Below are 24,708 nucleotides of genomic sequence, written 5' to 3'. Positions count from 1 at the left end.
CTCCAAGCAGAAAGAAATGCTACTTCCTTCTCTCACACACATTATTTGGTTAGCCTTTAGAATTTTTTTTTATTTTTTCTTTGAAAACTATGCATTCTCTTTCTCATATACTGGAATAAGAGATTCTTGTTAAAAATCATGAGGCATGGCAATGGCTGATTATGCTGTAACAAAGCAGTTTTGCCATGCTTTTGTTTCTTATATTCCGACAGGACTGAGACAAACTCAGATACTCTTTTAAAAGAGCCTTTTAAAATAGAAGTATTCGTTGACCAGAATAAATACTTATTTGGCTAGAATATGTGCTGCTACTCTTTAATTAAATATCATCATTAAATAGTGAATAATCTTGGAATTGTTAACACCCATAATGTTCATCTCTATACATGGTATCTGTATAAATGCCTTTAATTCTTCTCAGAATTCTAAGGCACAGTGAGGCAGTACCCCTCTAGCACAGAAAAGCACCCAGAGGTAAAAGGAGGTTATTGGGATTTCATATTTGTCATCATTTGCAAATAGCTCATAACTGGTCCTCAGCATTGAAAAAGAACCTATTAGCTGCCCTCCCAAGCCTAAATGTCAAGCACCTAACAATAATAATTAGTTAGTTTGTTTGTTCATCCATTCATATGCTGCCCCACTAGCCATAGGCTCTCTGGGTGGCTTACATCATATCCATAGACCACATAAAACAGTACAAAACACAACCTGACAATACACAATTACAAAGGACCAATAACAATAAAGTCATAAATAAGCTATCAAAGTTCAATAAAAACAAACTAAACAAAATAAAAAATAATAAATAGAATAACCCCAGAAATAAGACAAAACCATTAGAATTTAGTTATATCAAAATCCAGTGTTTAAAACATATTGGCAGCAGCACATAACAACATAAAATTAATACTAAAATATCAATGAAAATCAATAATTCACCCAGCTAAAATAACTATGGAACAAGTATGTTGTTAGTTGGTGCCTGAAGGCCAAAAGACTAGGCACCAATCAGACCACTAATGGAACTGAGTTCCAAAATGGGGTGCTATACTCGAAAAAGCTGTTCACTTTGCAAACTCCACTTTCACTTCCTTGGAAGGCTTCAGATGAAGACCACAATGACCAAGCTGTTATTTATGGAGAAAGGTGATCCCTCAGATAGCTTTGCCCCAAGCCATTTAGGGCTTTATATGTTACCGTAAGCACTTTGAATCGGGTCTGAATGGCAAACTCCATGGTGCAAAGGCCCTGGGACAGAGCAATAGTCCCCCAGCACAACCATCTGGAGACAGTCAGCCAGGTAGGAGCAGAACCACTACAAAGCAATGCCCACAACTCCCAACGTGGTCAACTACTTCAGAAGGATACCATGGTTGATGGTATCAAAAGTCACAGAGGGGGACAGGAGAATCCAAAGAACTGCACTCTCCATCTCTCTCCTGACAGAGGTCATCCCACAGTGCGACCAAGGCAGTTTCTGTCCCAAAACCAGGTCTAAAGTCTGATTGAAATGGGTCTATATAATCAGTTTCTTCCAGGACAGCCTGGAGCTACCCAGCCACAATCCATTTGATCACCATACCCAAAAAGGGGATGGCAGCATTTGATCATAAATTGTTCATGTCAGCTGCATCCAGGGCAAGTTTCTTAAGACGTGGTGCAATAACCACTCTTTCTAAAGTGGAGGGCACCTTTCCCTTTCTAAAAGAGGCATTAACAACCTCCTGGACCCAGACTAAAATACCCTCTACAGATTTTCAGACAAACCAAGAAGGCCAAGAATCAAGCGAGCAGGTTGCAGGCCAGACAGATCCAAGCACCCTGTCTATATCATCAGGCTGCAAGAGCTGAAACTCATCCAGAGCTGCCTGGAATCCACTTGGATCCATAAGCCTCCAGAGGCAGACCAACTTAATAGGTCCTGCATCCCTGCAGAGGGAAAAAGGGGTCATTAGTTCAAACCTGAAGAGGAAGTGATGAGAGGGGTAGATATTAAACCCCCAATTGTCAGGTCACCATCCTCCTGCCCAGTTGCGAAAATCAGGTCTAGAGCGTGGCCTCTTATATGCCCTGGACCAGTGACATGTTGAGCAGCCCCATGGCTGTTACAGCTGCCATGAAATCCTGAGCTGCCCCAGAGAAGGCAACCTCTGCATGGAACTCAGAGTTCCCCAGGGCCAACATCCTGGGGGTCCTCAACATCAGGTTGGAGACTACCTCCACCAATTTAGGCAAGGATGCTGCTGGGCAGCAGAGTACATGGTATGCCAGCAGGATCCCATGTCTCTGCCAGCCAGCCGAGTTTTCTCACAACCGGCAGTGGCAGTTGGAAAAGCAGACAAAGAATTTTCTTTTATGACTGTATCTGCTACATGTATTTATTTCCAAGCTACTCACTAGCAAATCTTGAGAGATCATTCCAAACCATGCTTATGTAAGTTCGAAAAGAAACTAGAAATGGCTATTGAGCCAAATTTGTGCTGATGAGGGATTAGGCAAATACAACCATTCTGAAATATCTTAACCTATTTCAAGAGAGAATATATATTACATCTGCAGTGAAAAACTGCTGATTTGCATGAGCAAGAAACAAAGATTTGGCATGAAATGCTTGTGAAACTATTAAAGATTTGGTCTGCATTCTCCATGTTTACTAATTCACAGCTTGTTTAACTACTTGTCTATTCCCAACCATTCATTCCAATAGCCTAGAGTACCCCATCCCTTCTAAAGTCATTTAATTAATCTACAAATGAATTTACCCCTATCATTGCCCAATTATAATTTGGAGTTCTAAAAGAAAATATTTAAGGTTCACATTTAAACTCATCAAGATTACTGCATCTGACAAATTTCTGCCAAAGGATGCCAAGATCAACAATTATATTTTGAAAAACGGCACTTTTACTCACTAATGAAGACAACAAAATCTGTAGCAGAATCAAACAAATGACCTAGACAACTATGAAGTACATATACATAAGACCCATATTTGGCTCAATCATGGGAAGAAACAGCATATTACAGCATCATAATGAAAGCATTAAGGAGCTACATCACAGAAATATACCCTGAAAATAAATTTATGAACCATAAGTAATACCTTAGTTATGGTGTCTTAGAAAGTTAATGGTCTGAAAAACACTGAAAGGAAAGATGTCGCAGAATAGCATTAGCTTTATTTTCAAGTTTATTATTTTTATTCCATTTCTATGTGATCTCATAACTTTCAGGTTATATTTACTTTATATTAGTAATTAACAGCATTAAGTGACCTTGATGCATTTTAATGCTGTGCTTCTACAAAAGGAGTATTATAATTATTGTTTAATCATATTAATACTCTCAGATATTATTAAATATGATACCTTTTAAAGTTAGAGCTAGTAAGGCAATTTATCTGATGGAGTTGTTGGTGAATGAAATGTTGACCTGTTGAACTTGGGGTTGACAACTTTGTCATTGGAACAAATATTTAAAAACAATGGATGCATTCATTATTAACACTAAGTACTGAAAAACTCTAGGGGCACAATCCTGCCAAAGTTAAGTTTTAAACATGTGCTGAAACTGATGCCACTGGAAGCAATGGGACTTCTAAACCTCTAGTTTAACTGGACTGTGTATTTTGAATGTGTACAGTCCCAAGACATCAGTGGTAGACGGGGTACAAAAGTTTTAAATAAATAAATATTTTTCTTTTTAAAAAACCCCCGCATACTGTACAGAATCCTCTATATCATATTTTTCTGGCCAACCATACTGAGTGAAATACAACGCTATGCAAGTGGAATTCCAAACGTCTGACTGGACTGCCCTTTCTCTAGGCACACAGTAAGCGCCCATCACCATTAGAGAGATCCATTCTCTAATATTCTCTTTTGCTGATGTCACTGTTACTCCTGAAGAAATGTCTTCACTTTGACCATTCCACACTGCTAGGAGAATAGCCTAGTGAGTCTGGCTTCCTGGGCTTCTCTGACCCTCTCAAACCACCTCAGAATGTTACTGTTAATAGATAAATAAGCTAAGCATTCTGTATTTATTTCAGATTCAAAACTTTTTACCCTTATATTATCAGTAAATCAACACACTTTCACTTTCTTAAAACTATTTCAGATCTTAACCTGGAATTTCTTGTCACAGGACCTACTCGTATCTATTGGCAGCAAATCTTGGGCTAATTAAGCCACAATTTGTTTGCTACTGCTACCAACACAGTTCTGCTTAATTAATTAATTAGCTGTGATATGTCAGGTTGTGTAGCATGGATAAGCTGATTCTGATTTGAATATGCAACCTTCAATATGCAATTTGAAGCCATTGCTTCATGACACTCAAACCTGGACACCATAGCTTAGACATGGGTTAAACAACCCAAAATTAACCTAAGTTAAACTAGGCTAAGAACTAATTTACTACCATTACATGAGAGCCAGGACAATTTATTTTCTTTTTCCTTTACTGGTGACTACTTGTGCAATGACGATATTTAAAATAATAATAACACTATTATTTTGTCTTTTAGTTTCCCTGATCACAAGCAGCATATTAGGTTGAAAAATATTGGGATTTTTTCTCTTTTTCATTTTTATCAAATTACAGATTGTAATTTAGGTTTGGTTGGCAACCAAGAAGAGAAAAGTTTTTATTTTAAACAAAGTAAAGTCTATAGAAAATCTTTTGCTGTCGTATACTCATTTCCTGATGTCTTGTTTTTCTAGTAGCATTTCCAGGTTTTTCTAAATAGAAAGCTATATTGTATAGCTATAAATAAAATAAAATAGGGAAATATATTAAGAAATAGTATGTGCTATGTGCTATTTCAAATCATGCAAAAACCATGACTTTTTACTCATGAAGTACTCACCCATATGCTCCGTTACTAATCAGTTTAATTGTTTCAAAATCACTTTCATGAGGTTTTCTTTGAAGTTTAAGGGGTGCATTAGAACTCTTTAAAATAAATATAGAAAAGAAAGCCAGTTACATTTGGTACAAAATATTGTAGTATACAGAGGTATATGAAGGCCAGAACCATAAAGGAATATTGATAGAGTTCTGGCCAATCCACCACAACTATCAGTTTCAGTACATTGATGGACTTTCAGACATATTATCATCCACCACATACAGTCTATTTTGCATCATACTACAATATGATAGAAGCAATATGTGCTTTTTAGCTACACAAATTTGAGAGGTTTTGAGATGTTTTACTTTCCACATAAAATTGAATAACAATTATTTTATAACAATTGCTCAAGGAACAATGAAGGAAGAAGCAAATATCAGTATATTTGTAGATTATTTACTGAAGAAATTATTCCTCTGGTATAGCATACTGTCTGGTATTTTTTACTGTATAGCATACTGTTAATAGTTTGTGTCAAAATCAAAAAAAAAAAAATGAAAGCAAAAGATTCAGACTTAGAATTCTACTATTTGTTAGGCAAAAGCTATTCCTTGAAATAAAGTAAGTCAAAATTTATATAGTGATATGCTGCAACTGTATTTCCATAAATGTTCTTATTTATTTTAATCACTCATATCCTGCTCTTAAAATATTTCAACCCAAACAGTTAATAAATCAAGAGTAACCACAATAGTACAACAATTAAATATCAATCTCATACCAAAATACAACAAAACATATCAGCATAAAAAACAAAAAACTTTGGAGTAGTTGATTTTTTTTGTTCCACATAAATGAAAGAAGCCTACAATTACTTTGGTTTGGTAAAGAAATTGGACAGACGGGAGAAAGGAACAAGCTGAAGACAACAGCAAGTGCATTTGGTAACAGTAGCCATTACTGTGCCAACTGAAGGATAAGGCAGTTCAGTGAATATTATAGTCAGTTGGCATGTGAGGTTGCTTTTATTATGTTCAAATCTGTGCACTGTATTTACTGTATCACACAGATCCACAAAGATCAAATACTGAAGAAGGTCAATTCTTTTTATGAGATATTTCAAATAAGCTTTCACACATACCTTCACCAGAAAGATCTAGTTACTTATCTATTAGTCCGAAAACATTCTTGAAATCATTAAAGCACACTGAGTAAGATTTCAATCACAGCCTAAAGTCTAAAGCTGCACCTTATTACTACAATGCACTGTGAAGTCATATATAATGTATTGCATCAAATTCTTTCATTTTCCAAAAGGGAAAATTGCAAACCAATCTGGTGAGAGATAAACATTTAAGTCTTCTTAATTATAATACAGTAATTGTTGATTCATTTATTAAACTGCAGTTCAATTAGCTACTCTATTTTCTTTCAGTGACACCTAGAAAAATATACAAATACTTCTACTACAGTGATACCTCAGCTCACGAACACCTCAGTTCACAACCAAATAGGGTCACGAACAGAAATTTCAGAAAAAAAATGCCTCAGGTCGCGAATTCCACATCAGGTGACGACCACGATTGTGCCCATCTTCCCTGCACAGGAGCGATCGTGGTCATGTTCAGGGGGTGGGGAGATGGCCACAATTGTGCTTGGGGGGTAGATGGCCGTGACTGCGCTCATCTTCCCTGCCTGAGAGCGACCGCAATCATGCCCATCTATGGGTGCTGTCGTGCTCATACAGGGAAGATAGGCGCGATCGTGGTTGTTCCCCAGGAGGGGGAGATGGACATGATCTTTGTTCTTTGTTGTTCTTTGTCACTTTGCTTCAAATTTTTGTGAATTAAAAAATGGTTATTTACATTGAACCTTATGAGAAAATTTGACTTGGCTCATGACCAATCTGGGTCATGACCAGAGTCATGGAACGGATTAAGTTTGTGAGCCAAGGTACCACTGTATATTCTTTGCTATATATTCAAATAATATTTGCACAGAAAAAGAGATGGAAACTTTTATTATAGCTAAATATTACTGCTTCCTCCATTAGTTCCACTGCACTCATAGCAGTAGACATTTGTGCAATGGAGCTTTCACACATCTAAAAATAACTCCCAACACAAGAGGGGACTCTAATTTCTGTTGCGACTTCCATTGACCTGCCCCATTTGGAAGAGAGCATTTGTACTTGTTTTGGGGTATTTTTAAAAGTACAAAAGCCACATTGCACAAGCTCTCACTCCTGTGGGGCATAACATCATACTATGCATAGTCTCCAAAGAGCATTGCTGTCAGTTTACCTTTTCATTCACCTCTTAATTGCTAATGTTAGAGTGCTTACAAAAAACAGGTTTCTATTTGATCCACTCTTTTTCAAGACAACTGCAACAAAGTGCAATCAATCATATATTTTAAACTCAAAGCAAAACATAAGCCAATGTTACAAAATACTTACACTGACTGATTCGTCAGTTTCAGGAGTTGCTGCTGTCCCACTGTCATAATTAGATAGTTGAGCTATTTCTACAAAGAGAAAGGAAAATTATTTTCAAAACGTAGGTTGGATAGTGACAAAATTATTGGTTCAAAGATGAAGAAAGTAACTTTTTAAATGAGTTGCAAGGACATATTTTTTCTGTAGGTAGATCAGGATCATAATTTCATGTTCAATTACATCTTTATTTAAAGATCTCAGCCTTTTACACAAAGCCCTTTCAAACTTCAAGTTATTATTAACATGGTATTTGTAGATTCTGTACTGCTTAGATGTCTAGTATAGCAGAAATAATTGAATATTCAAACACACTTTTTATGAAGAGCTAGCATTGTAAAGGTGTCAGCGTATCTGACTAGGTCAAGGAAGATGCAGGTTCAGTCCCATTCTGCCGGGAAGCTCACTGGGTGACCTTTGGTGAATTTCTTGTCTATCTCTGCCTCAGTCTAAAATATTTCAAATAGGTAATTGTAAGGGTAAAAAGATAAGGGGCCCATAGCTGTTTCAAGGAAAGGTGACATTAAAATAGTTTAAATTATTTTATTATGTATTATTAATGCAGAAACACAAAAACGTGTAAAAAAGCAGGATTTTATTTTCTGTAGACTTTTCTGCCCGAGAAAACTCAAGAAAATGCCAAAATACCAATGGAGAACCATAGAATAGGGCAGTTGGAAGGTGCCGGAGGGCCATCTGAGCAGAATTCTCTGCTCATTGCAGGCCACCAAGTTAAACCATCCTTCTCAGATGGCTGTCCACTTGCATCTTGGATGCCTCTGACGTGAAAAAGCTGACAATTTCTCTAGGCAATTGGCTCCATTGTCATACTACTCTAACAGTAGGGAATTTTCTCCTGACAGCTAGCCGTAATCTGATTTTCTGTAACTTATTTTTTGGAAAACCATTATTGGGTACTGTTAAAGCAGCTCCCTCTATTGTGGTACATAAGCCTTTGTCTGTTGTTATGCCCAGGTGTACTTCTCCCTCCCCAGCAGGATTCAGTTTGAAGCCCCCCTGATAAACTTCTTCATGCTGTGGCCAAACACATTCTTTCCAATCTTTGAAAGTTACAACTATCCCTTGACAGCAGTCCATCTTCAACGAAGTGTAGCGCAAGATCCCAGAATCCAAATCCCTCACATCTCCACCACCTTTGTAGCAACTGGAAGGTATTCACCTGAAGATTTTTTTCCCCCGTCTATTCATCTTCCCACAACTGGAAGGGCTGAAATCTATCTGGGCCCTAAGTTCTTGACTTTCCTCCCTAAAGCTTCAAAGTCTGACATGATTTCTTCAAAAGCTCCACTTGGCAGTGTCATTTATTCCTACATGTACAAGAAGGAAGGGATACATGTCAATGGGCTGCATGAGCCTTGGCAATCTTTCAGTTAGATCACTAATCTGTCCTCCAGGGAGACAGGATAGCATGGGTCTTCCTGTCATGCATGTGTTTCCATCCCATGAAACAGGGAATCTCCCACAACTTTTCTCTTCTTGCTCTTGTAAGCCTTGGTATCACTGCTACTACTTGGCTGGCCCTTAGTCTCTTGTTTAGTGTTGCATGGAATCACTTGCATTCTCCATGGAAAGCTGTCTTCCAGTCACATGCTTGAGAAAGTGGTTCAACAGTTCCATTGCTTCCATTGGTGCAGAATATCTTCTAGTTCTTCTGCTCCTGTAACCTTTTTCCAGGGAGTTTCATCCTCATTTTTCCTTCCTTCAGGATTCTCCTCTTCTACCTCAGCTTGGTGTTGCACTTCCAGTTTCTGTGTTACAATACTTAGCTGTTGAAGTTCCACCACTATGTCTAAAACCTATTTATTCTCTTTTACTACCTTGAGGGTGGACACTCACTGCTCCAGTGCTCTCATCTTTTCTTCTAACGGGGCTACTAGCTTGCACTTGGTGCACATGTAGGCCATGGTGATTTCAGGCAAGAAAACAAACACTGCACAGGCCTTATATGTCACCACCACTGGGAAGTCTTCTGGGTCCATTCTTTCTGCTTCCTTTTTTCTGGACCTGTTGTAACAACCAGTGCTTTTCCTGTCTTCCTTAAAAGTTAACAATACAGTATAACTAGTAATTGGGAGTGCCTAATAAGGAAGAGGGGGAAAACCCTTTGCCTCTGGGCTTTGTCTCTCTTCCACTACAGCTCTGCTGCCAAACTCCTGTTAGCTCTCCCTGTTTGCACACTCTGGTCACTCGCTCTCAGGGAGCTTGGTTGCTTGTGTCCCAGAGTCTACACCAGTGCAGTCAGCTTTATTTGATCTGCTCAGCTAAGAACAAGTAGTTCAGAAAGAACAAGTAGTTCAAGTAGTATGCACACCTTTGTTGTCATTTGATGCATTTTAACTAAAGAGCAATACCTTTAGTGCTGGGATTCTTAAAATCTTGTTATAAGAACAGTTAACTGGCTTACATACATCCAATTCTCTATGCTCACAAATATATGCATAAATAAGTTATAGTAGTTAGTAGGATCTGCTGTAACCCTTAAGAAATATGGTAAAGCATATGGCTATTCTCTACCTACCTCTGAAAATTCCAAAATTCAATAATGCAGCTCTTTTCATTTGAGACAAACATGTAATTATTTAAAAAAAATTAAAGCTTGTTAGTTTTCAAATATGTATATGACATCTACAAAGGCAGTTGTGACTTTTTTTAAAGATACAGCTTCTTGCCAATATTAACTAACACCCAGACCTAAAGATATGCATATGGGACCGTGAGTGGCATGTGCATCAATAATAGTTATTCTCAACTGCATGCTGTGCAAAGTAAGTAGAGCTTGATAGACACATCTGCTGTCAGGTCTCCACTACACTTTCCGTTCCAAGAACTTACTGTGAAATATTACCAGGCAACATCCAATGCCACATGAGCCAATAGCTGCTTACACAATAGGACCCTTTCCCCCCTTCCACCGACACATCCAGGATGCCTCCAAATCTGCTCCAGAGAATCCTCTAATGCTCCAGAGCAGATTTGGGAGCTAGGAACTCTAAGAAGAGGAAGAATCCTTTTTGTTGGCTAGACAAAATTGGAAACAAATCCTAGGTATGCAGGATTGTGTCAAGCCTCTAGAGTTATGGTATTATGTAGGTGAACTAGCCCCTAGTGAACCTTTGGAAGCGTCTGCCAATGCCCAGTTTTGCGCTACATGACATCTTCATGAAGAATTACAGTCATGTATCTATTCAACAAGAAATGCCTTCCTAAACAGCTGTGCCATCCAGATAAGACCCATACTGCTGGCACAACAGTGGTTACCTTACACTAGTAAAGTGAATCTTACATCCATTCAATTTTGTGTAATATTGCATGGGTTTTCAGCATAGCTGTATGAAGCATGTATTTATATGTATTCAAATTATGTATTTATGTGTGTGTATTCAAATATGTAATACATAATATGCATTATATGTATTCAAATATGTATTCATATTTCAATATTTTCTCATTATAAGTGCTTCATAAATTTCCTGCAGAAGGAATATTTTAATCATGGGAATAAATGTAAGAAAACAGTATTTTCACAGAAAATAAAAGATTTTAAAGTTTCTCGTATGTACCTCCTTTGTGTGTACATGTTGATTATCTAATTGGTTTTAAAAGAAAAATCAAAGGAAATAATCCCATAACAGCAAACATTAATTCATAAACCCAAGATTCATTATAAATTTAGAACGAGGCATTAATATAATCTAGGTTAAGCATCCATGAAGGCTTTTCTCTTTAGGATTTACATTAAGACTAGTTGTAGGAACAAGGTAAAACTTTGGAACAGCTTTACTTGCAATTCATACACATGGAATTTTATAATGGAAATGCTGAGAGATTTCTTTTTTGTATTGTTTCTGGCTTGGCGAGAACAAAACCATTATAATCTACTTTGACAACCTTCTCAATTCAGAAATTATACTCATAAATAGAAAATTAAAATGGTTCAGTCCTAAAGTCTATTATTATTATTATTCTGCAAATAGTCATTATCTGAGAAATACACATTATTTGTAAACAGTAGGTATTAATGGCATGAAACCAAGAGTCAGCTTTTGAAGCAGGGAGCTAAGGAACCATTTGCAATGCCTGGAGACATTTTTTAAAACTCATCTAAATACCATTAAACATCTGCCTTTTTATTTTACTGATTTAAACCATTTCTAAAGATTCATGATTCAAAAAGGTAAAGATGGTAATTTAAAAGCCACGGGGAACATTTCTCCCCAGGGAACATTTCTGAAATACTGCGACCAAGCTATAATAAATGATGAATCTGCTGTGCTATTGCTTTGAGTACAGTATAGGTTTATCTGGCATTATCTGCAAGTACTGCATGCATCATTTCATTTGAAGAAAAGATAGTATAGTAAAAGGAAGGGCAACCACTGTCCCAACGTAATTACTGAAAAACAAATTCCACTGAAGTGCAAAGAGGCATATTTATTCACAACTGAAATTATATCCTTCTTTCAAACTTGTTTTTCTTAATATAATCAATTCCAAACATAATCAAAATGCATGACCACTAGAAGCTACCGATAATGGATAGCAGAAAAAGGTACCATGAGTTCTGAAAGTTACTGAACATTTTTCCAATCTCAAGCCTTTTACATAAATTCCAAATCCAATAATTATATTAACATGATGCTTCAGAGAAGATTATATGGGCAAATACACCCAGCTACTGCTACAATTAGATGGATCTGACTTTCTATTAACAATAGGCAGAGGATATGCAAAGACTCTCTCCCCTAAAGTTTCATGAAGATTATTTGAAAGTATCTACATTTTAATAGACCAAGGTATTTTCAAAGTTGTTTCTGCTGTTTATAAGGCCCTAAACAGCTCAAGACCAGGTGATCTGAGAGACCATCTGGATTGCTCTGGAATCTATATTCCAATGTGGAGGCCTAAGTTATTATACTATGGCCCTGCTTTTGGCAATAGTGTGGAAAAGGGCCTTCTCCATTCCTTCTCTTTCCATGTGGAATGATATCTCTATTGCGATCAGATGACCTGCAGACATCATGCTAACATTCTAGATACTAGGGACACCTGGCTATTTTCATGAGAAATCTTATTGTTTTATTGATTAGTTTTATCCCATTTTACCATCTTTTTATATTGTGAACTGCTATGGGATTTAAGTGGAAAGCAGTAAATAAATGTAATACCACTTACTAAATTAATTACCATAAAGGTATACATTTAAAAAGAGTGTAGAACAATCTAGGGGCATAATCCAAATGCTTTAGCAATACAGTCTATGTACCTTTGCACTGAGGAAACGTAGATGATTAGAAAAGGAACCCTTTAAGAGAAGGAAAAGTTAGTATTGACCCTGTGTGGAGTGGCTCGTGGTTTGGGAAAGTGCTGAAAAGCTGGGGAACATGGAGAAATTAACTGCTCCCCCCCTCCCACAGCCCACTATCCTTTTCAATTGTCAGTTAAGGAATCAGTCCCTGAAATTTGTGTGCGAGCCTATCTGATGTCTTGGCTCATCACTTTCCATGTATGTTACCTATGCCACTTGATTTTTTAACACACAAGACTTAACCTATTGAACAGTCTTATGTGTGCATTTGTGAAAGACTAAGAAATATACATATAATTAAAAGAAAACAGAATTGTACAGACTTCTGTGTCCAAATAGAATAGAAAGGAAAAGTGTGGTAAACCAGTGATGGTCACTCCAAAATTCCACTTGGGCATCAGTGGAGGGGCTGTCACAGGTGATGGCAAAGGCAAGATCACACAGAGTAACAGGGGTTTTTTTTCTGTTTTGGAAGCCATAAAACCTTGGTCTTCTAGATTTGGAAGACCCACCAACCCACTGTTGGGAAAAAAAAACCCAGAACAAGCCTTGAATTGTCCAGATGGCTTTTTGCCAAAAAGTAGATTTTCCTACAGGAAGTAGTCTGGTTTTGGATGACACAGCAACCCACTAGGACCAGTTACTGAGAGCGGGTTGCCATGTCATGTGAACAAGGTCAATGATAGATTAAAGTGCCATGTATAAACTGAAACAAAATAAATAAATGAAAAATGACAATCAAACAGAATAACCTTGATTTAAAAGCTGATTATCAGACTACAACATTTTCATACCTTCCAACGGATCCTTATTTAATCCTAGCTGACTTATAATATATCTAGGGATGTCAGTTTTAATGCCTTGTCCCTCTTTTGCATGTCCTTCTGCAGCTTCCAAAAGATAGTAAAATTCCTCAGGATCAAACTCCTACAAGGAGATAGGAAAAAAACACCTATTACAGACAATTTTGGTTTTTGTTTGTTTTATAATCTGCAAAAAGCACGGTTTCCTTTACTTCACTGCATGATGTTATGAAGATTTATGAAAACTAAAGAAACATGTTTTACATGGTGGAAGCATCAACACTACCACAACCATTCTGTAATAGTTCATCAACAGAATTAAATGTTCATTTGTTCTGCAGTTCTGGTGGTGGAAAAGAGATTTATGTATTAAAACAAAACAGGCTACAACATTTCTGTGCAATTTCCAAAGGCTTATCATAAGACACGAAGGCAAGTATAGCCATCACCATATGTGGATTTGAATTCCATTGTCAACCATGCAGTATTGTGAAATAGTACTTCCTTTTATCTCTCCTGAATCTTCCACCTATCAGTTTCATGGTATGACCAAAGGTTTTATTATTATTAAACAAAATGAAAATGTCTCATTATCTACCTTTTCCACACTATGGATAATCTTGTATACAACTATCATATCTCTTATTAATCACCTTTTTACCCCTAAGCAAAACAATCTCATCAATTGCAACTTTTCCTCACAGAGGACAAGGTTTAGCCCCGATTATTTTAGTTGTTCTTTTCTATCTGACCTCCATCTATAGCCCTGGGGCAAACTAGAGAGCAGCAGACTCCTTACAGCAGGGGTGCTAAGCCTCTTTCAGGCAAACCACTGAATTTGTTTTAGGAGAAGCCCTCAAGACCGTATTCTGGCGGTTGGAGGAGCTGAAGGCAAAACATGGTAGAGGCAAAGGGGCTGGGCAACAATACCAACAAATTTTAACTTAAAGTTATTCACTTTGACTTTAACTAAGACTTCAGAAAGACATTTCTACGTTTTAGAATTGGGAAATAAGTCCAAAAGCCGAAAATCCACCAAGTAATTGGCAGAGAAAGGGGTAGAACCAAGGATGATGGTAGTGGTGGTGGTGGTGATGATAATGTATTTACACCCCACTTGTTTCCTCATGTGAGGAACTTTAGACAGCCCTGTGTGGTAGGTTAGGCTGAGAATGAGTGGTCCAGAGTCACCTGGTGTGTTTCTGCATGACCAAGTGCAGATTCCAACCAAGGCTTCCCAGGTTCCCACTGTAGTCACCACACCACATTGGCTCCGAAGAACCCCAGTGGTCCAGATTTGGCCCCAAGCCTGTAGTTCTGCACTCCTGTCCTACAATCAAAGTTGGTCTTATCCTGCACAAGCCTAATCATGTCTCATTCTTATAGCCAAACTTCAGCCCTTCTCCTTTTGGGTTCCTTCATCTTCTGGAGAGAAATGGAGGAAAGATGAGTATACAAGAAAAATAACAAATGGAGTTAAGCCCCAAATCATAAAGTTTCTTTCATATTACTGTAGCACTGATCCTAAATACAATGGTTCTGAAGAGCAAAGTCTAGTCCAGTACATGATTTCATATCTCTGTGTTACCTGGAAAATAACTGAGGGCACCTTTTACTAAAGTAGGTTAATTTTAGTGTTGTTTTTAGCATTTTGTGTTTTAGCTGGGAATTTTATTCTTTGTATATGGGGTTTTGATGTATGTAAACCGCCCAGAGAACCCTCTGGGCTATTGGGGCAGTATATAAAGGCATGTACTAAATAGATAGATGGGTGGATGGATGGATGGGTGCAGCTATTAAGTCCTAACACCCAAGAACCTCCACAACACATTTAAAGCAATATTATATTAATTTATATACAGTTATATAAAACATATCTGTTGGAGGAGCACTCTTCTACATGTACCCACATAATAGTTCTATCATGATATTGATCAACTGAAACTGATTTATTATTTCATAGTTTAACCAAAGCTATGCCTTTCTATCTCTCAATGTAGAAGACAGGCCAAAAATGAAAGTGAGTATACAGACATCTCCATAAGGAAGGTGCTGGGGGCGATACGTGTTGAGTAAGTGCCATCTGAAAATATCCCATACCAAGTGCTAATGCAAAGGTTCCTTGCTCCTGAGAGAACTGTTCCATTAAAACATTTTTTTCCTAGAACAAATGTTGAAAGGTAACTACAGATAAAATATTGCAAATTCACCTAAAAAGATGGGGATTTTGTTGCCTCATTTATTTATTTATTTATTTATTTATTTATTTATATCTTCAGTCCCATTCTACATAACTATCCTATCCTATCCTATGTAAAAAAATTACAAATGTCAGTGTAGAGGCAAAGCTGAGGTATGCTACTGCGCTCTTTATAGCTTTATTGACAAATCCGTTTCAAATAGATTAGTAAACTTGCTCCATGATTTTTTTGGTTCACTAAATGACATGAATAAGTAATGTTTAGTCTTAGTTTGAGAGTCCTAGAACAATATATTCTAATTAATAAAAACAAATCTTATTGGGATTGACAGTAGAATCTTCACAATTGTTAAACTAGTAACTATAATTCAGATTCTGAAAGTACATCTTCAAAGACCAGACCGCTTGAGATCAAAGCAGAATTTTCTTCCAGATTCCAGAATGATCCTAAAATTATTCTTCACTGACAAGTTCACTGCCCACATCACCAAATTTATGGAAAACAAATGGACTTCTGGGAGAATTTGAAGGAACTATAATCAGAATACAGTTGTACACAGAAATACAGTTGTAGATGGAATGATTCCACGCACATGCACAGTTGTGCACAGCTGCACCCAGATGCATGAGGGCCATGAAAAATGTAGGAGCTCTCCAACTTTTTCTAGACAATACTACACATGTTTCTGTCAGCATCTGGGCCTCAATCAAAGGTATTAATGCTTCTGCAAACCCTCCCTAACACTTCTCAACAGTGTGTGGGAAAGATCTGTTTTGAACAAACAGACATCCATTAAAATAAGTCAGTTGGATTTAATGGAACTAATTCTAATTCAAACAGGGAAAAAACCCACTGATCACTTCTTATACAGAAAATAATGTGCCATTCAGAAATTAGTAAATTACCAGGATGGCTGCAATCATTTTCAAAGCTGAGCAATGGATTTCATGCAAATCCTCAGAGTACTTCCCACAACAGTTGAAAAATCATTAAAGCATGGATACAAAACCTCAGGTCTGGGTCCCAATTCAGCCCCCTTCCTCTCACCTGAAACTGCCCCCTCAGGTATCAAATGTTTCCTGGTGTCCTGGCTTTTCTGGGCTGGGTTTCCCAGTTCCAAAAGGTTGAAGTACTTCTCCTAAGTGCTTCTCCTAAGGCTTAGTTACTGGCATTTATAGCTTTAAGCTAATGCATTGCTACGTTCTGTATTTTAGCTTCACTACTTCTACCTTTAGCCCTGCTTACCACTGGAATATGCACGTCTCCCCTTGAGAACTCCAAAATGACATTTGGCCATCAGGCTGAAAAAAAATCAACATCCCTGAGCTAAAGCGTAGAAGTATGGTTTTCTAGAATTTAGCAACTAATTCATAGTGTATGTTCTTGTGAAAAATACAAAAACTCTTGAATGTTTTAAAAAATAAAATATATTGTATATAAACAGCACACAGATCAAAATAATGTCTCTTATTCAAGAAATGGAGCTGGTAAGTAGAACCCACACATTCAAGCAAGAGGCCACAAATGTTTGCTCTGTTTCCCAAGCTTTCACACACTTGGTCACATAGAAAGACAAATGAAGAAACATCTACACTACTATTTAATACTTACATAGCACCCATATTTATATTTTAATTTATTTAATATCCTATAAGACTACTAAAGGCAACAGCATAAAACTATCACACACTACTCATTCTTTGGAACCATTCCAAATGACTTTCAAAAGTACTCCAAATATTCAAAGACATTAAAATAAGTACAATCTTACCAAGCATTCAAGCAAGCGAGCAGGACGTGCAATGACGATAAGAATCTTTCGGACAAGCTGTTTAATAAATGCCAGTTCTCCACTTTCTGACCGTTCTTGAGCCTGTCAAAAAAGGCATGAAATTAAACTTGATGTTAAAATCTGGATACAAGAAAATATTAATATGAAGAACCAAACATAATTGGTGACGTTAATTATATATATAATATTTTTCCAACGTAACCATTTCAACATAATCACATCCCTGCAGCACTGCTGATACCCAATACAACTGTAAACCAAAACTATCTTACATGCATAACTGGGAACATAGCTCTTTGGAGGCTGAAGTAGTTTTATGGAAGTGAAAGGTTGGAACTGGAGAGATGGCTTAGGATGTAATCCTACAGTTGGCAGCACCTGGGTCTAGCTTTTGGAAATATATTCCCTTACAAAGATGTTCTTTCCACACCAAACATGTTTCAAAAGATGCCAGTGCTGAGGGAGTATTCCAAGAGATGAGGACGGAGGGAATGGCATTCCACTGGGATACAAGGAACCCTAGCAATGCCTCTGGCTCCTCCTCCTTGTGAGCAAGGTCTATGGGTATAGATGACTAAAATCAGTGGTCTGTGTTATCCGCAGATCAGGAAAAACACACCAGCAATCCTGGCCTTATGTTCTATCGGATGCCTGTAATTCTCTGAGGTCAAAGGGAAAAGGCCCCATAATTCTGAACTATGTTAGGTTGCTATTGCTTTGTTTTAATTTTGTGCTGAATTTTATCATGTGTTTCTTTGGGTTTATTTCACAAGAAGAGACTTAAAATCATACAGCTAACTCACAAGTATTGAGTGAGTTAGCTGTATGATTTTAAGTAGATATCATCTACTTAATTTGTGAGTAGATATCATCATATACTACCACAAATTACCAGAAAGATGTATGTTAATTTTTAGGTTTATATCCTGCCATTCCTTCAAGCAGCTCAGGGTGAACATAAGGATCCCATCCAGCAAGAGTTATTGCTTGAAAGGCAAAGATGCTGGTTTCAAAATTCTTGAACACCGTATAGCTCAATTTTATGTCTACAGTTTCCATCTAGCAAGGAGATCCATATACCAAAGCCTGTTTCTGCAAATGGATTGCTGTTGCTGGACCAGTATAAGTATCTTAAGATTGGTGGTTCTATAATCATTTACTTAAGAAATAAACATTTTGTTTCTATTTTTGTGAAACAAGCAGCAAACTACACACAAGCTGCAAATTATTCACTATGGGGAATATGGGAGGCGTTTGAGCTATAAAAAATAAATTCTATAGATAATCAGAAAAGAAACAGAAATAATAATGTGAAAGAAGTGGAACAAAAAGGTTACTTCTTAAAAAGGTTGGAAAGGAATTTTCAAGAGGCTGTATACTGCATTCCAAATTTCTTTCAAACTTTTTTTTTGTCCAGCAACAAAGAATAGACTTTCAGAGACCTAATGAATGCAAAGAAGCCATATGTTGCTTCTCCAGGCTGAAAGATGTTGACGTTTCTTTGTTCATATCTCAAAAACTACTTCTTTGTTTGAAAACAGAAACGGCAGGATAAAGTTCAAATCACATCCATGACTTATTCACCACTGTACTGGAGAGATATTCAATGTTCAGTTGAATCAGACAGGTCAAATTGTTATAATTTTTAACACATGCCTTACTACCTTAGATGTTATTTGCAACTGATACAGTTTTCAAACTACATATTTTTAAAAACTCATGGATTCAAATCCTATGAATGGTAATAAATCTAGTAATATTGAACATCAAGGTCTTGATACATTTCAAATTCAGTTGTTGAAGGTAAACTGATGTACTTTTGCATTTCTGTACTGAAAAAGTAATGGAAGAAACAGAACAGGTTCATTTTTCCCTGAACATGTATCTTTCAGTTATGTCTGACTAGCAAACATTAGTATGCTGAATGTATTTCTGTGTGGATCAGATGCTTAAACCTATGCTATTAAGTGAGCTTGTGAACAGAAGATTCCATGAAAGTTAAAAAAGCATGCTGCAAGAAAATATTAAACTCAAATTGACCTTGACCTCAGAACTACAAAAATGTAAGCTAAATCAAGCTGCTCAGGTGCCTTGTGCCTTCCCTAGCCATGCAGACCAATCACATTGTGCCAAGCAGCAGGAGACACAGCTATTTACCAAATGTCACAGCTGGGAACTGACAACAAATGCATCATCAGAAACCAGAGTGTATTCCCACAATTTAGTTCCAACAAACAGCAGTCTCCATACAAAGATTTGTTCGAGATGAACATACACAAGGTGGCCCAAAAGAGAGTTTTTATATTTGGAAATGAAGGACACATAAATGAAACCCACAAAAGCTCAGTTTTGGCTCAAGCACATTATTTACAAGTGTTCTCTGGAGCCAATGGACCTCCTGTACACATAATTTAATAATAGCAAACCATCTTATTAAATCAGTTATTAAAATTCCAAAATGTTCTTTAAAACTGCAACTTTTTTCAATACCCAAGTCTCTTTGCTATCAAATTATACTGCATAATAAATACATATTTGCAGGTCACAGGCAGGGAAAAAATAAGCGTATGTAGTAATTTTGACTTGTAGCTCATCAGCCAATCTTTCAGTGATAAGAAAGTAATTAAGATGTTTGCATGCACAGTGCTTTGTAAATGATCAAATCCTGTTTTTTCTCACAAATTTAAAAACAAAGGTGTACTAAATAGCAGTATAATTAATAGTGACTCAAAGAATAGCCTTAGAAAAAACTTGGTTAAAAAGAACATCTGTTCAAACAGCGCCCAACACAAAAATTTTAAGGAGCTACCTTACTATCCTTGTGATACACCAGTAGCATTAACAGAAAACCACCAGAAGAGCTATGTTGAATTAGACCAAAGCCCTCTCTAGTTGAGCATTCTGTTCTCCTAGTGACCAACAGGTGCCTGTTGGCTGTAGGACAAGAATACTACGACAGCCTCACATTCCCCAGAAATGGGAATATTGAGGCATACTGCCTCCAATGCTGGATGTAATATAAGGGCTAGTTAGGTATTCATAACCGTATCCTCCTGGATTCCTGCCCCCTCCCCCTGCCCACAGCCAAAGTCATTTCTGCGATAACAAAGGCTTCCATTTATTGTTGCACTGTGAATCCTATTGAAATTATTTTTCTTTAAATTGTGAAAATATAGCTAATTTTAAAACACAGTTATTATAAATCTCTTTTTCTTCCCTGCTTCTCCTCTAAGGAAACAGTCCAATGGATCCTAGACAATGTGTGAGGAGGGCCATAGGACTGCTTGGATTCCCTGCTCCAAGTGCTTTAACCACAGAGATTCAGAGTTCCGATCCTCCTCCCCTGCCCCCTTACAGCCAGTGGGCAGCCAGCCAGAGAACAGCCAGAACCACAATGGCTGTTCTCTGAGGTCAGGAAGGCAAGAGAGGCCAGAAGATTAGGTATTCAAAAATGACTTCAGCCTCTTTTCTTTCCTCTTTGAAATGCTGCCACTAAAATGGACACCTAGTAAAAATGCAGAGCTGAGGGAGTGGTGAGGTGAGCTCTCCTCAGTCGCTTCTCCTGCTTTGATTTGGATGCCTGTAACCCTACAACTTTGAAAGCTTAAAGCCACTCCAATAGGATTGCGCTCTTAGCTAACATGCAAGAGAATTGTGCTGTTGACATCAGCAACATATGTAACTTTTTAGCTTCTTTTGTGTGTTTTTTCTCATCTATGTAAAATTATACTAGCAAATACCATTCCGTTCCTGTATAACAGAGGAAATTAGAAGGCTATTTCAAAGGAGACAGAGAGAATGAATGGGTTACATTCTATGATAATATAAGCTAGTTTCAGATGCTTTATAAACCAATCATTCTAGAAGTCCCTTAGGCAGCTGCAAAGGTCACTGAACTGAACAGACACACTTAAAGAGCTATATGTGTTTTATGTATATTTACAATTGGAGAACAGTAGCCATAAATATCTTCAAGGCTATATTTTCTTTAAATGAACGTAACAGCAATTTTGAAATAACATTTGTGTTCATTATACCTCTTGTAGGAGTTTATCCAATTTGTGCTGTAATTCAAAAAAGTATCGTGAGGTGATGAGACCCTGATGAGATTTATCCAAGCAGTCACGAGCCAGCTCAATGATCTGATGGTGGGTGAAACTGAGCACTCCGTCTGCCAAGGGAAGGACGTTGTCAGGAGAATGGCTGGTGATAATCTCATGAAGTCGCTCTTCCATCTGAGCAGTTGCCTATACAATATACAGTTTACAGATTTAATCTTTATATTATTATACATACTTGGGCTTTTAAATTAAAATCCTTGTAGGATAAAATTCAAAACTTGAGTCAATTAACTAGCACATATTGTGCTGCTAATTTTAATTGTAAGTAAAACTATGAGCGCTTAAGAAGTAAAACTTAATTCTTTTGTACTCAAGCTCTGAAGCTTCAAGTATATTAATAGCTACACTAAAAATGAATATACAATAGATATATCCACAAAAGAAGAGTAGTACCACCACTTTTGTGAGACATGCCTTAAAAGCTAAACACAAAATCTAATAAATAAATAAATAGTATTAATGGTAAATAAATAAAGGGTAGAAACATTCATTTCTATCTTCTATAAAATACTTTATATGTTACAAATATGCCATGTATTTTGATTTTTAATGTATGTCACTGTATATGTATGTATCAAGAGTCTGCTATATCAAGAGTCTTAACTGCAACTTAAGAACAGAGTATTTTTAGAACCTGAAACTTCTATTTCTATCTGGATAGATTACTGGATACAATGAATATTCTTCATTACCTTTGGAAATCTTTCTTTGTACACATGGTTCATCATCATTATTTCATGGTCACAGCAAGCAGGAGAACGTCCAGGGCTGCAAGCAAGCAAAGCAGTTATAGCTTGAATCTTGAATGAACTGAAAATGGGGTTTTGAAGTTATGTGCAATCTTTTGCACAGTTGGCATCATTAGCATGGCGCAGGTGAGACTTGCAACAGAATGTTGCAGTATGGCAAGCTTTTGTTCACCGTTCCAGTCAGTTACCAATACACTTCTCTATGATTCTCCATTCTATTCTCTCTTCTTATGATACCATGGTTTGACATAACGCATCAGATGTAAAGCCTTAGCATATATGAACATCTGTATTCCTAATGCAGCTAAGATTGCAGACATACAAATTTAAAACTCCTCACATGAGTTAAGCTCTTTTGGAAGTTAATGAAAATAACACTGTCATGAGATCTGTTGGGAAAGAAGTTCACTCTTAATTTCCTGCATGTGGCCATGCCACTAAACCTTAGATTACCTTAGTAAACTTTACTAAGGCATTTATATTAGGTTTCCATGAACAAGTAAACAGGTTCTAGAGCACACACAGTCCTAAATCTATATTAACTATCAGTATTTTCTCTGATCCCTGGCCTATTTGGTTGGGCCTGTACCCAAAGATTCATATAACCAAGTGACATATTTATAGGGGGAAAATGTGCATGCAATAGAGAATTTCTGCCTAACTGTAAATGTTTCGTTTGTTTAAAAGGCAATACATTAATCAGAACCTTTAATAGCTGGCTATAGTGAGATATACTGAAATTGTCTATTCCAGGCTTCACAACTTGATGCCCTCTATCTTGAACTATAACTCTTAGCATTTCTGAGCACTGGCCATGCAAGCAAAAGATGATGGAGTTGAAGTCTAAAATATCTGGAAGGCACTCAGGTTGGAGACACTAAACTATTCTATTATATGGTGCTCTTGCATCATAACACGGAGGTGGTGAATGATTGCTTCCACTATGGATATGTGCAGAATATGACAGTGAGTGAAAATCCAGTGCATTTCCATTATTTGGCCCCCTAGATTCTGGTTTGCTAGCCCTGTGCTGGCACCTGATCTCTGTGGTACAAGGTGAAACAGATTGCAGACCTCTATCTTTAAGACAGACTGGAATTTCCACTTTAAAAAAAACAGAAAAGAGCTAATGATATTTGCGCAAATAAACACCACAAACCCCATGTGGCTCTAATCTGATTTATGCAGCATCAGCCAATTTGTGCAAATTATGGTTTAATGCAAGTTGGCTGATTCTGCACAGTTTATGCTAGAGCCATATGGGGTTTGGGATGCTTATGTGCACAAGCTTCACCAGTGCACGTTGCATAGTCATTTTAGAAACAGAAGCCTGTGAAACAAACCTGACTTGGCCTACTTTGGATTATCAGATCAGAAAGGGGCAGGAGATCTGTTGCACTCACATGAGTGGGATTTCCTTGTTTTGCTTTGTGTACCCTAAGCTTCAACCAAAGCCTAGCACCCAGGTATAATCCCTGCACATTCAGACAACATGCACAAAAACCACACTCAGATTGTTCATGGTCAGCACTTGATTTGACAGTCTAGGCTATTTCTACACCACAGAAACCCAGATTTTCCTAACCCTACCTTGAAGCTGAACCCAACCCAAAGATGCAGGTGTAATCCCTATGCAGACAACCTCCAGAGGATGGCACTCATGGATTTCTTGTTGAGCAATCTCATTGTCTGCTCAATCTAGCTATTTTCAGTGTCCTGATCATGCATAGGGAACTAGTTTTCCATAAACCTACTCCTAACCTGAAGCAACAGACACAGGTATTATTACCATGCATTGTCTCAGGAATGAATATCATCCCCCACACATTTCTTCCTCTCTGGAACTCATGGACAAAACCTTAGAAACGCTATCCTTTATTAGAGCTTTGTGTGCAGGTTGAGATGAGATGTAAAGAGCTAAATCTAAACGGAAACATCCTCTCCTTCCTCCATTTTAGAAAAACCTAGCTCCAGCCCCAGGGTTCTGCTTAAAGGTAGATGGCAGGAATCTATCTTTCCAGGATCAGACCCTTCTTAATTGGTCCTTCATATCTTTACAGGGTCAAGGAACTCCCTCTCAACCTCCTCCTTACTCAGTTCTGAAATGTCTTCTTCCTTTTCTAAGGAAAGCTGGTTCTCATGCTCTGTCTGTCTGTCTGTCTGTCTGTCTTTACTGCATTTATATGCCACTCCATAGCCAAAGGCTCTCTGGGTGACTCATAGTGGAATCATAAAAATACAGATACAAAAGTAATTAAAACCATAAAACATAATAGAATAAAAATACAATATAAATTCAACCATATAAATATGACAGGAGGAAATAAACACAATACAACAATAAACAACCAATGAACAACAACC

General features: G+C 37.3%; 1 protein-coding gene across 6 annotated transcripts in view; it reads right to left on the bottom strand.

Moving 5' to 3' along the window:
* MAST4 (microtubule associated serine/threonine kinase family member 4) overlaps window positions 1-24,708 on the bottom strand; it is a 268,657-nt gene that overhangs the window by 36,392 nt on the left and 207,557 nt on the right. For 5 of the 6 annotated variants that reach the window (XM_044446093.1, XM_044446094.1, XM_044446090.1 and 2 more), the window contains 6 exons: window positions 22,288-22,363; window positions 21,512-21,721; window positions 17,454-17,555; window positions 13,473-13,605; window positions 7,317-7,384; window positions 4,874-4,959 (listed from right to left, as the gene is read on the bottom strand). The exons of the other annotated variant lie outside the window; for it this stretch is intronic. In XM_044446093.1, the coding sequence (XP_044302028.1) occupies window positions 4,874-4,959; window positions 7,317-7,384; window positions 13,473-13,605; window positions 17,454-17,555; window positions 21,512-21,721; window positions 22,288-22,363 (675 nt within the window). The remainder of the gene's footprint in view (window positions 1-4,873; window positions 4,960-7,316; window positions 7,385-13,472; window positions 13,606-17,453; window positions 17,556-21,511; window positions 21,722-22,287; window positions 22,364-24,708) is intronic. 6 annotated transcript variants of the gene reach the window in all.

Source organism: Varanus komodoensis, unplaced genomic scaffold (genome assembly GCF_004798865.1).
Source record: "Varanus komodoensis strain SLA01 unplaced genomic scaffold, ASM479886v1 scaffold5, whole genome shotgun sequence".
NCBI lineage: Eukaryota > Metazoa > Chordata > Lepidosauria > Squamata > Varanidae > Varanus > Varanus komodoensis.
Note: the sequence above shows the minus strand (reverse complement) of the source record. Positions and strands in the feature narration are given on the sequence as shown.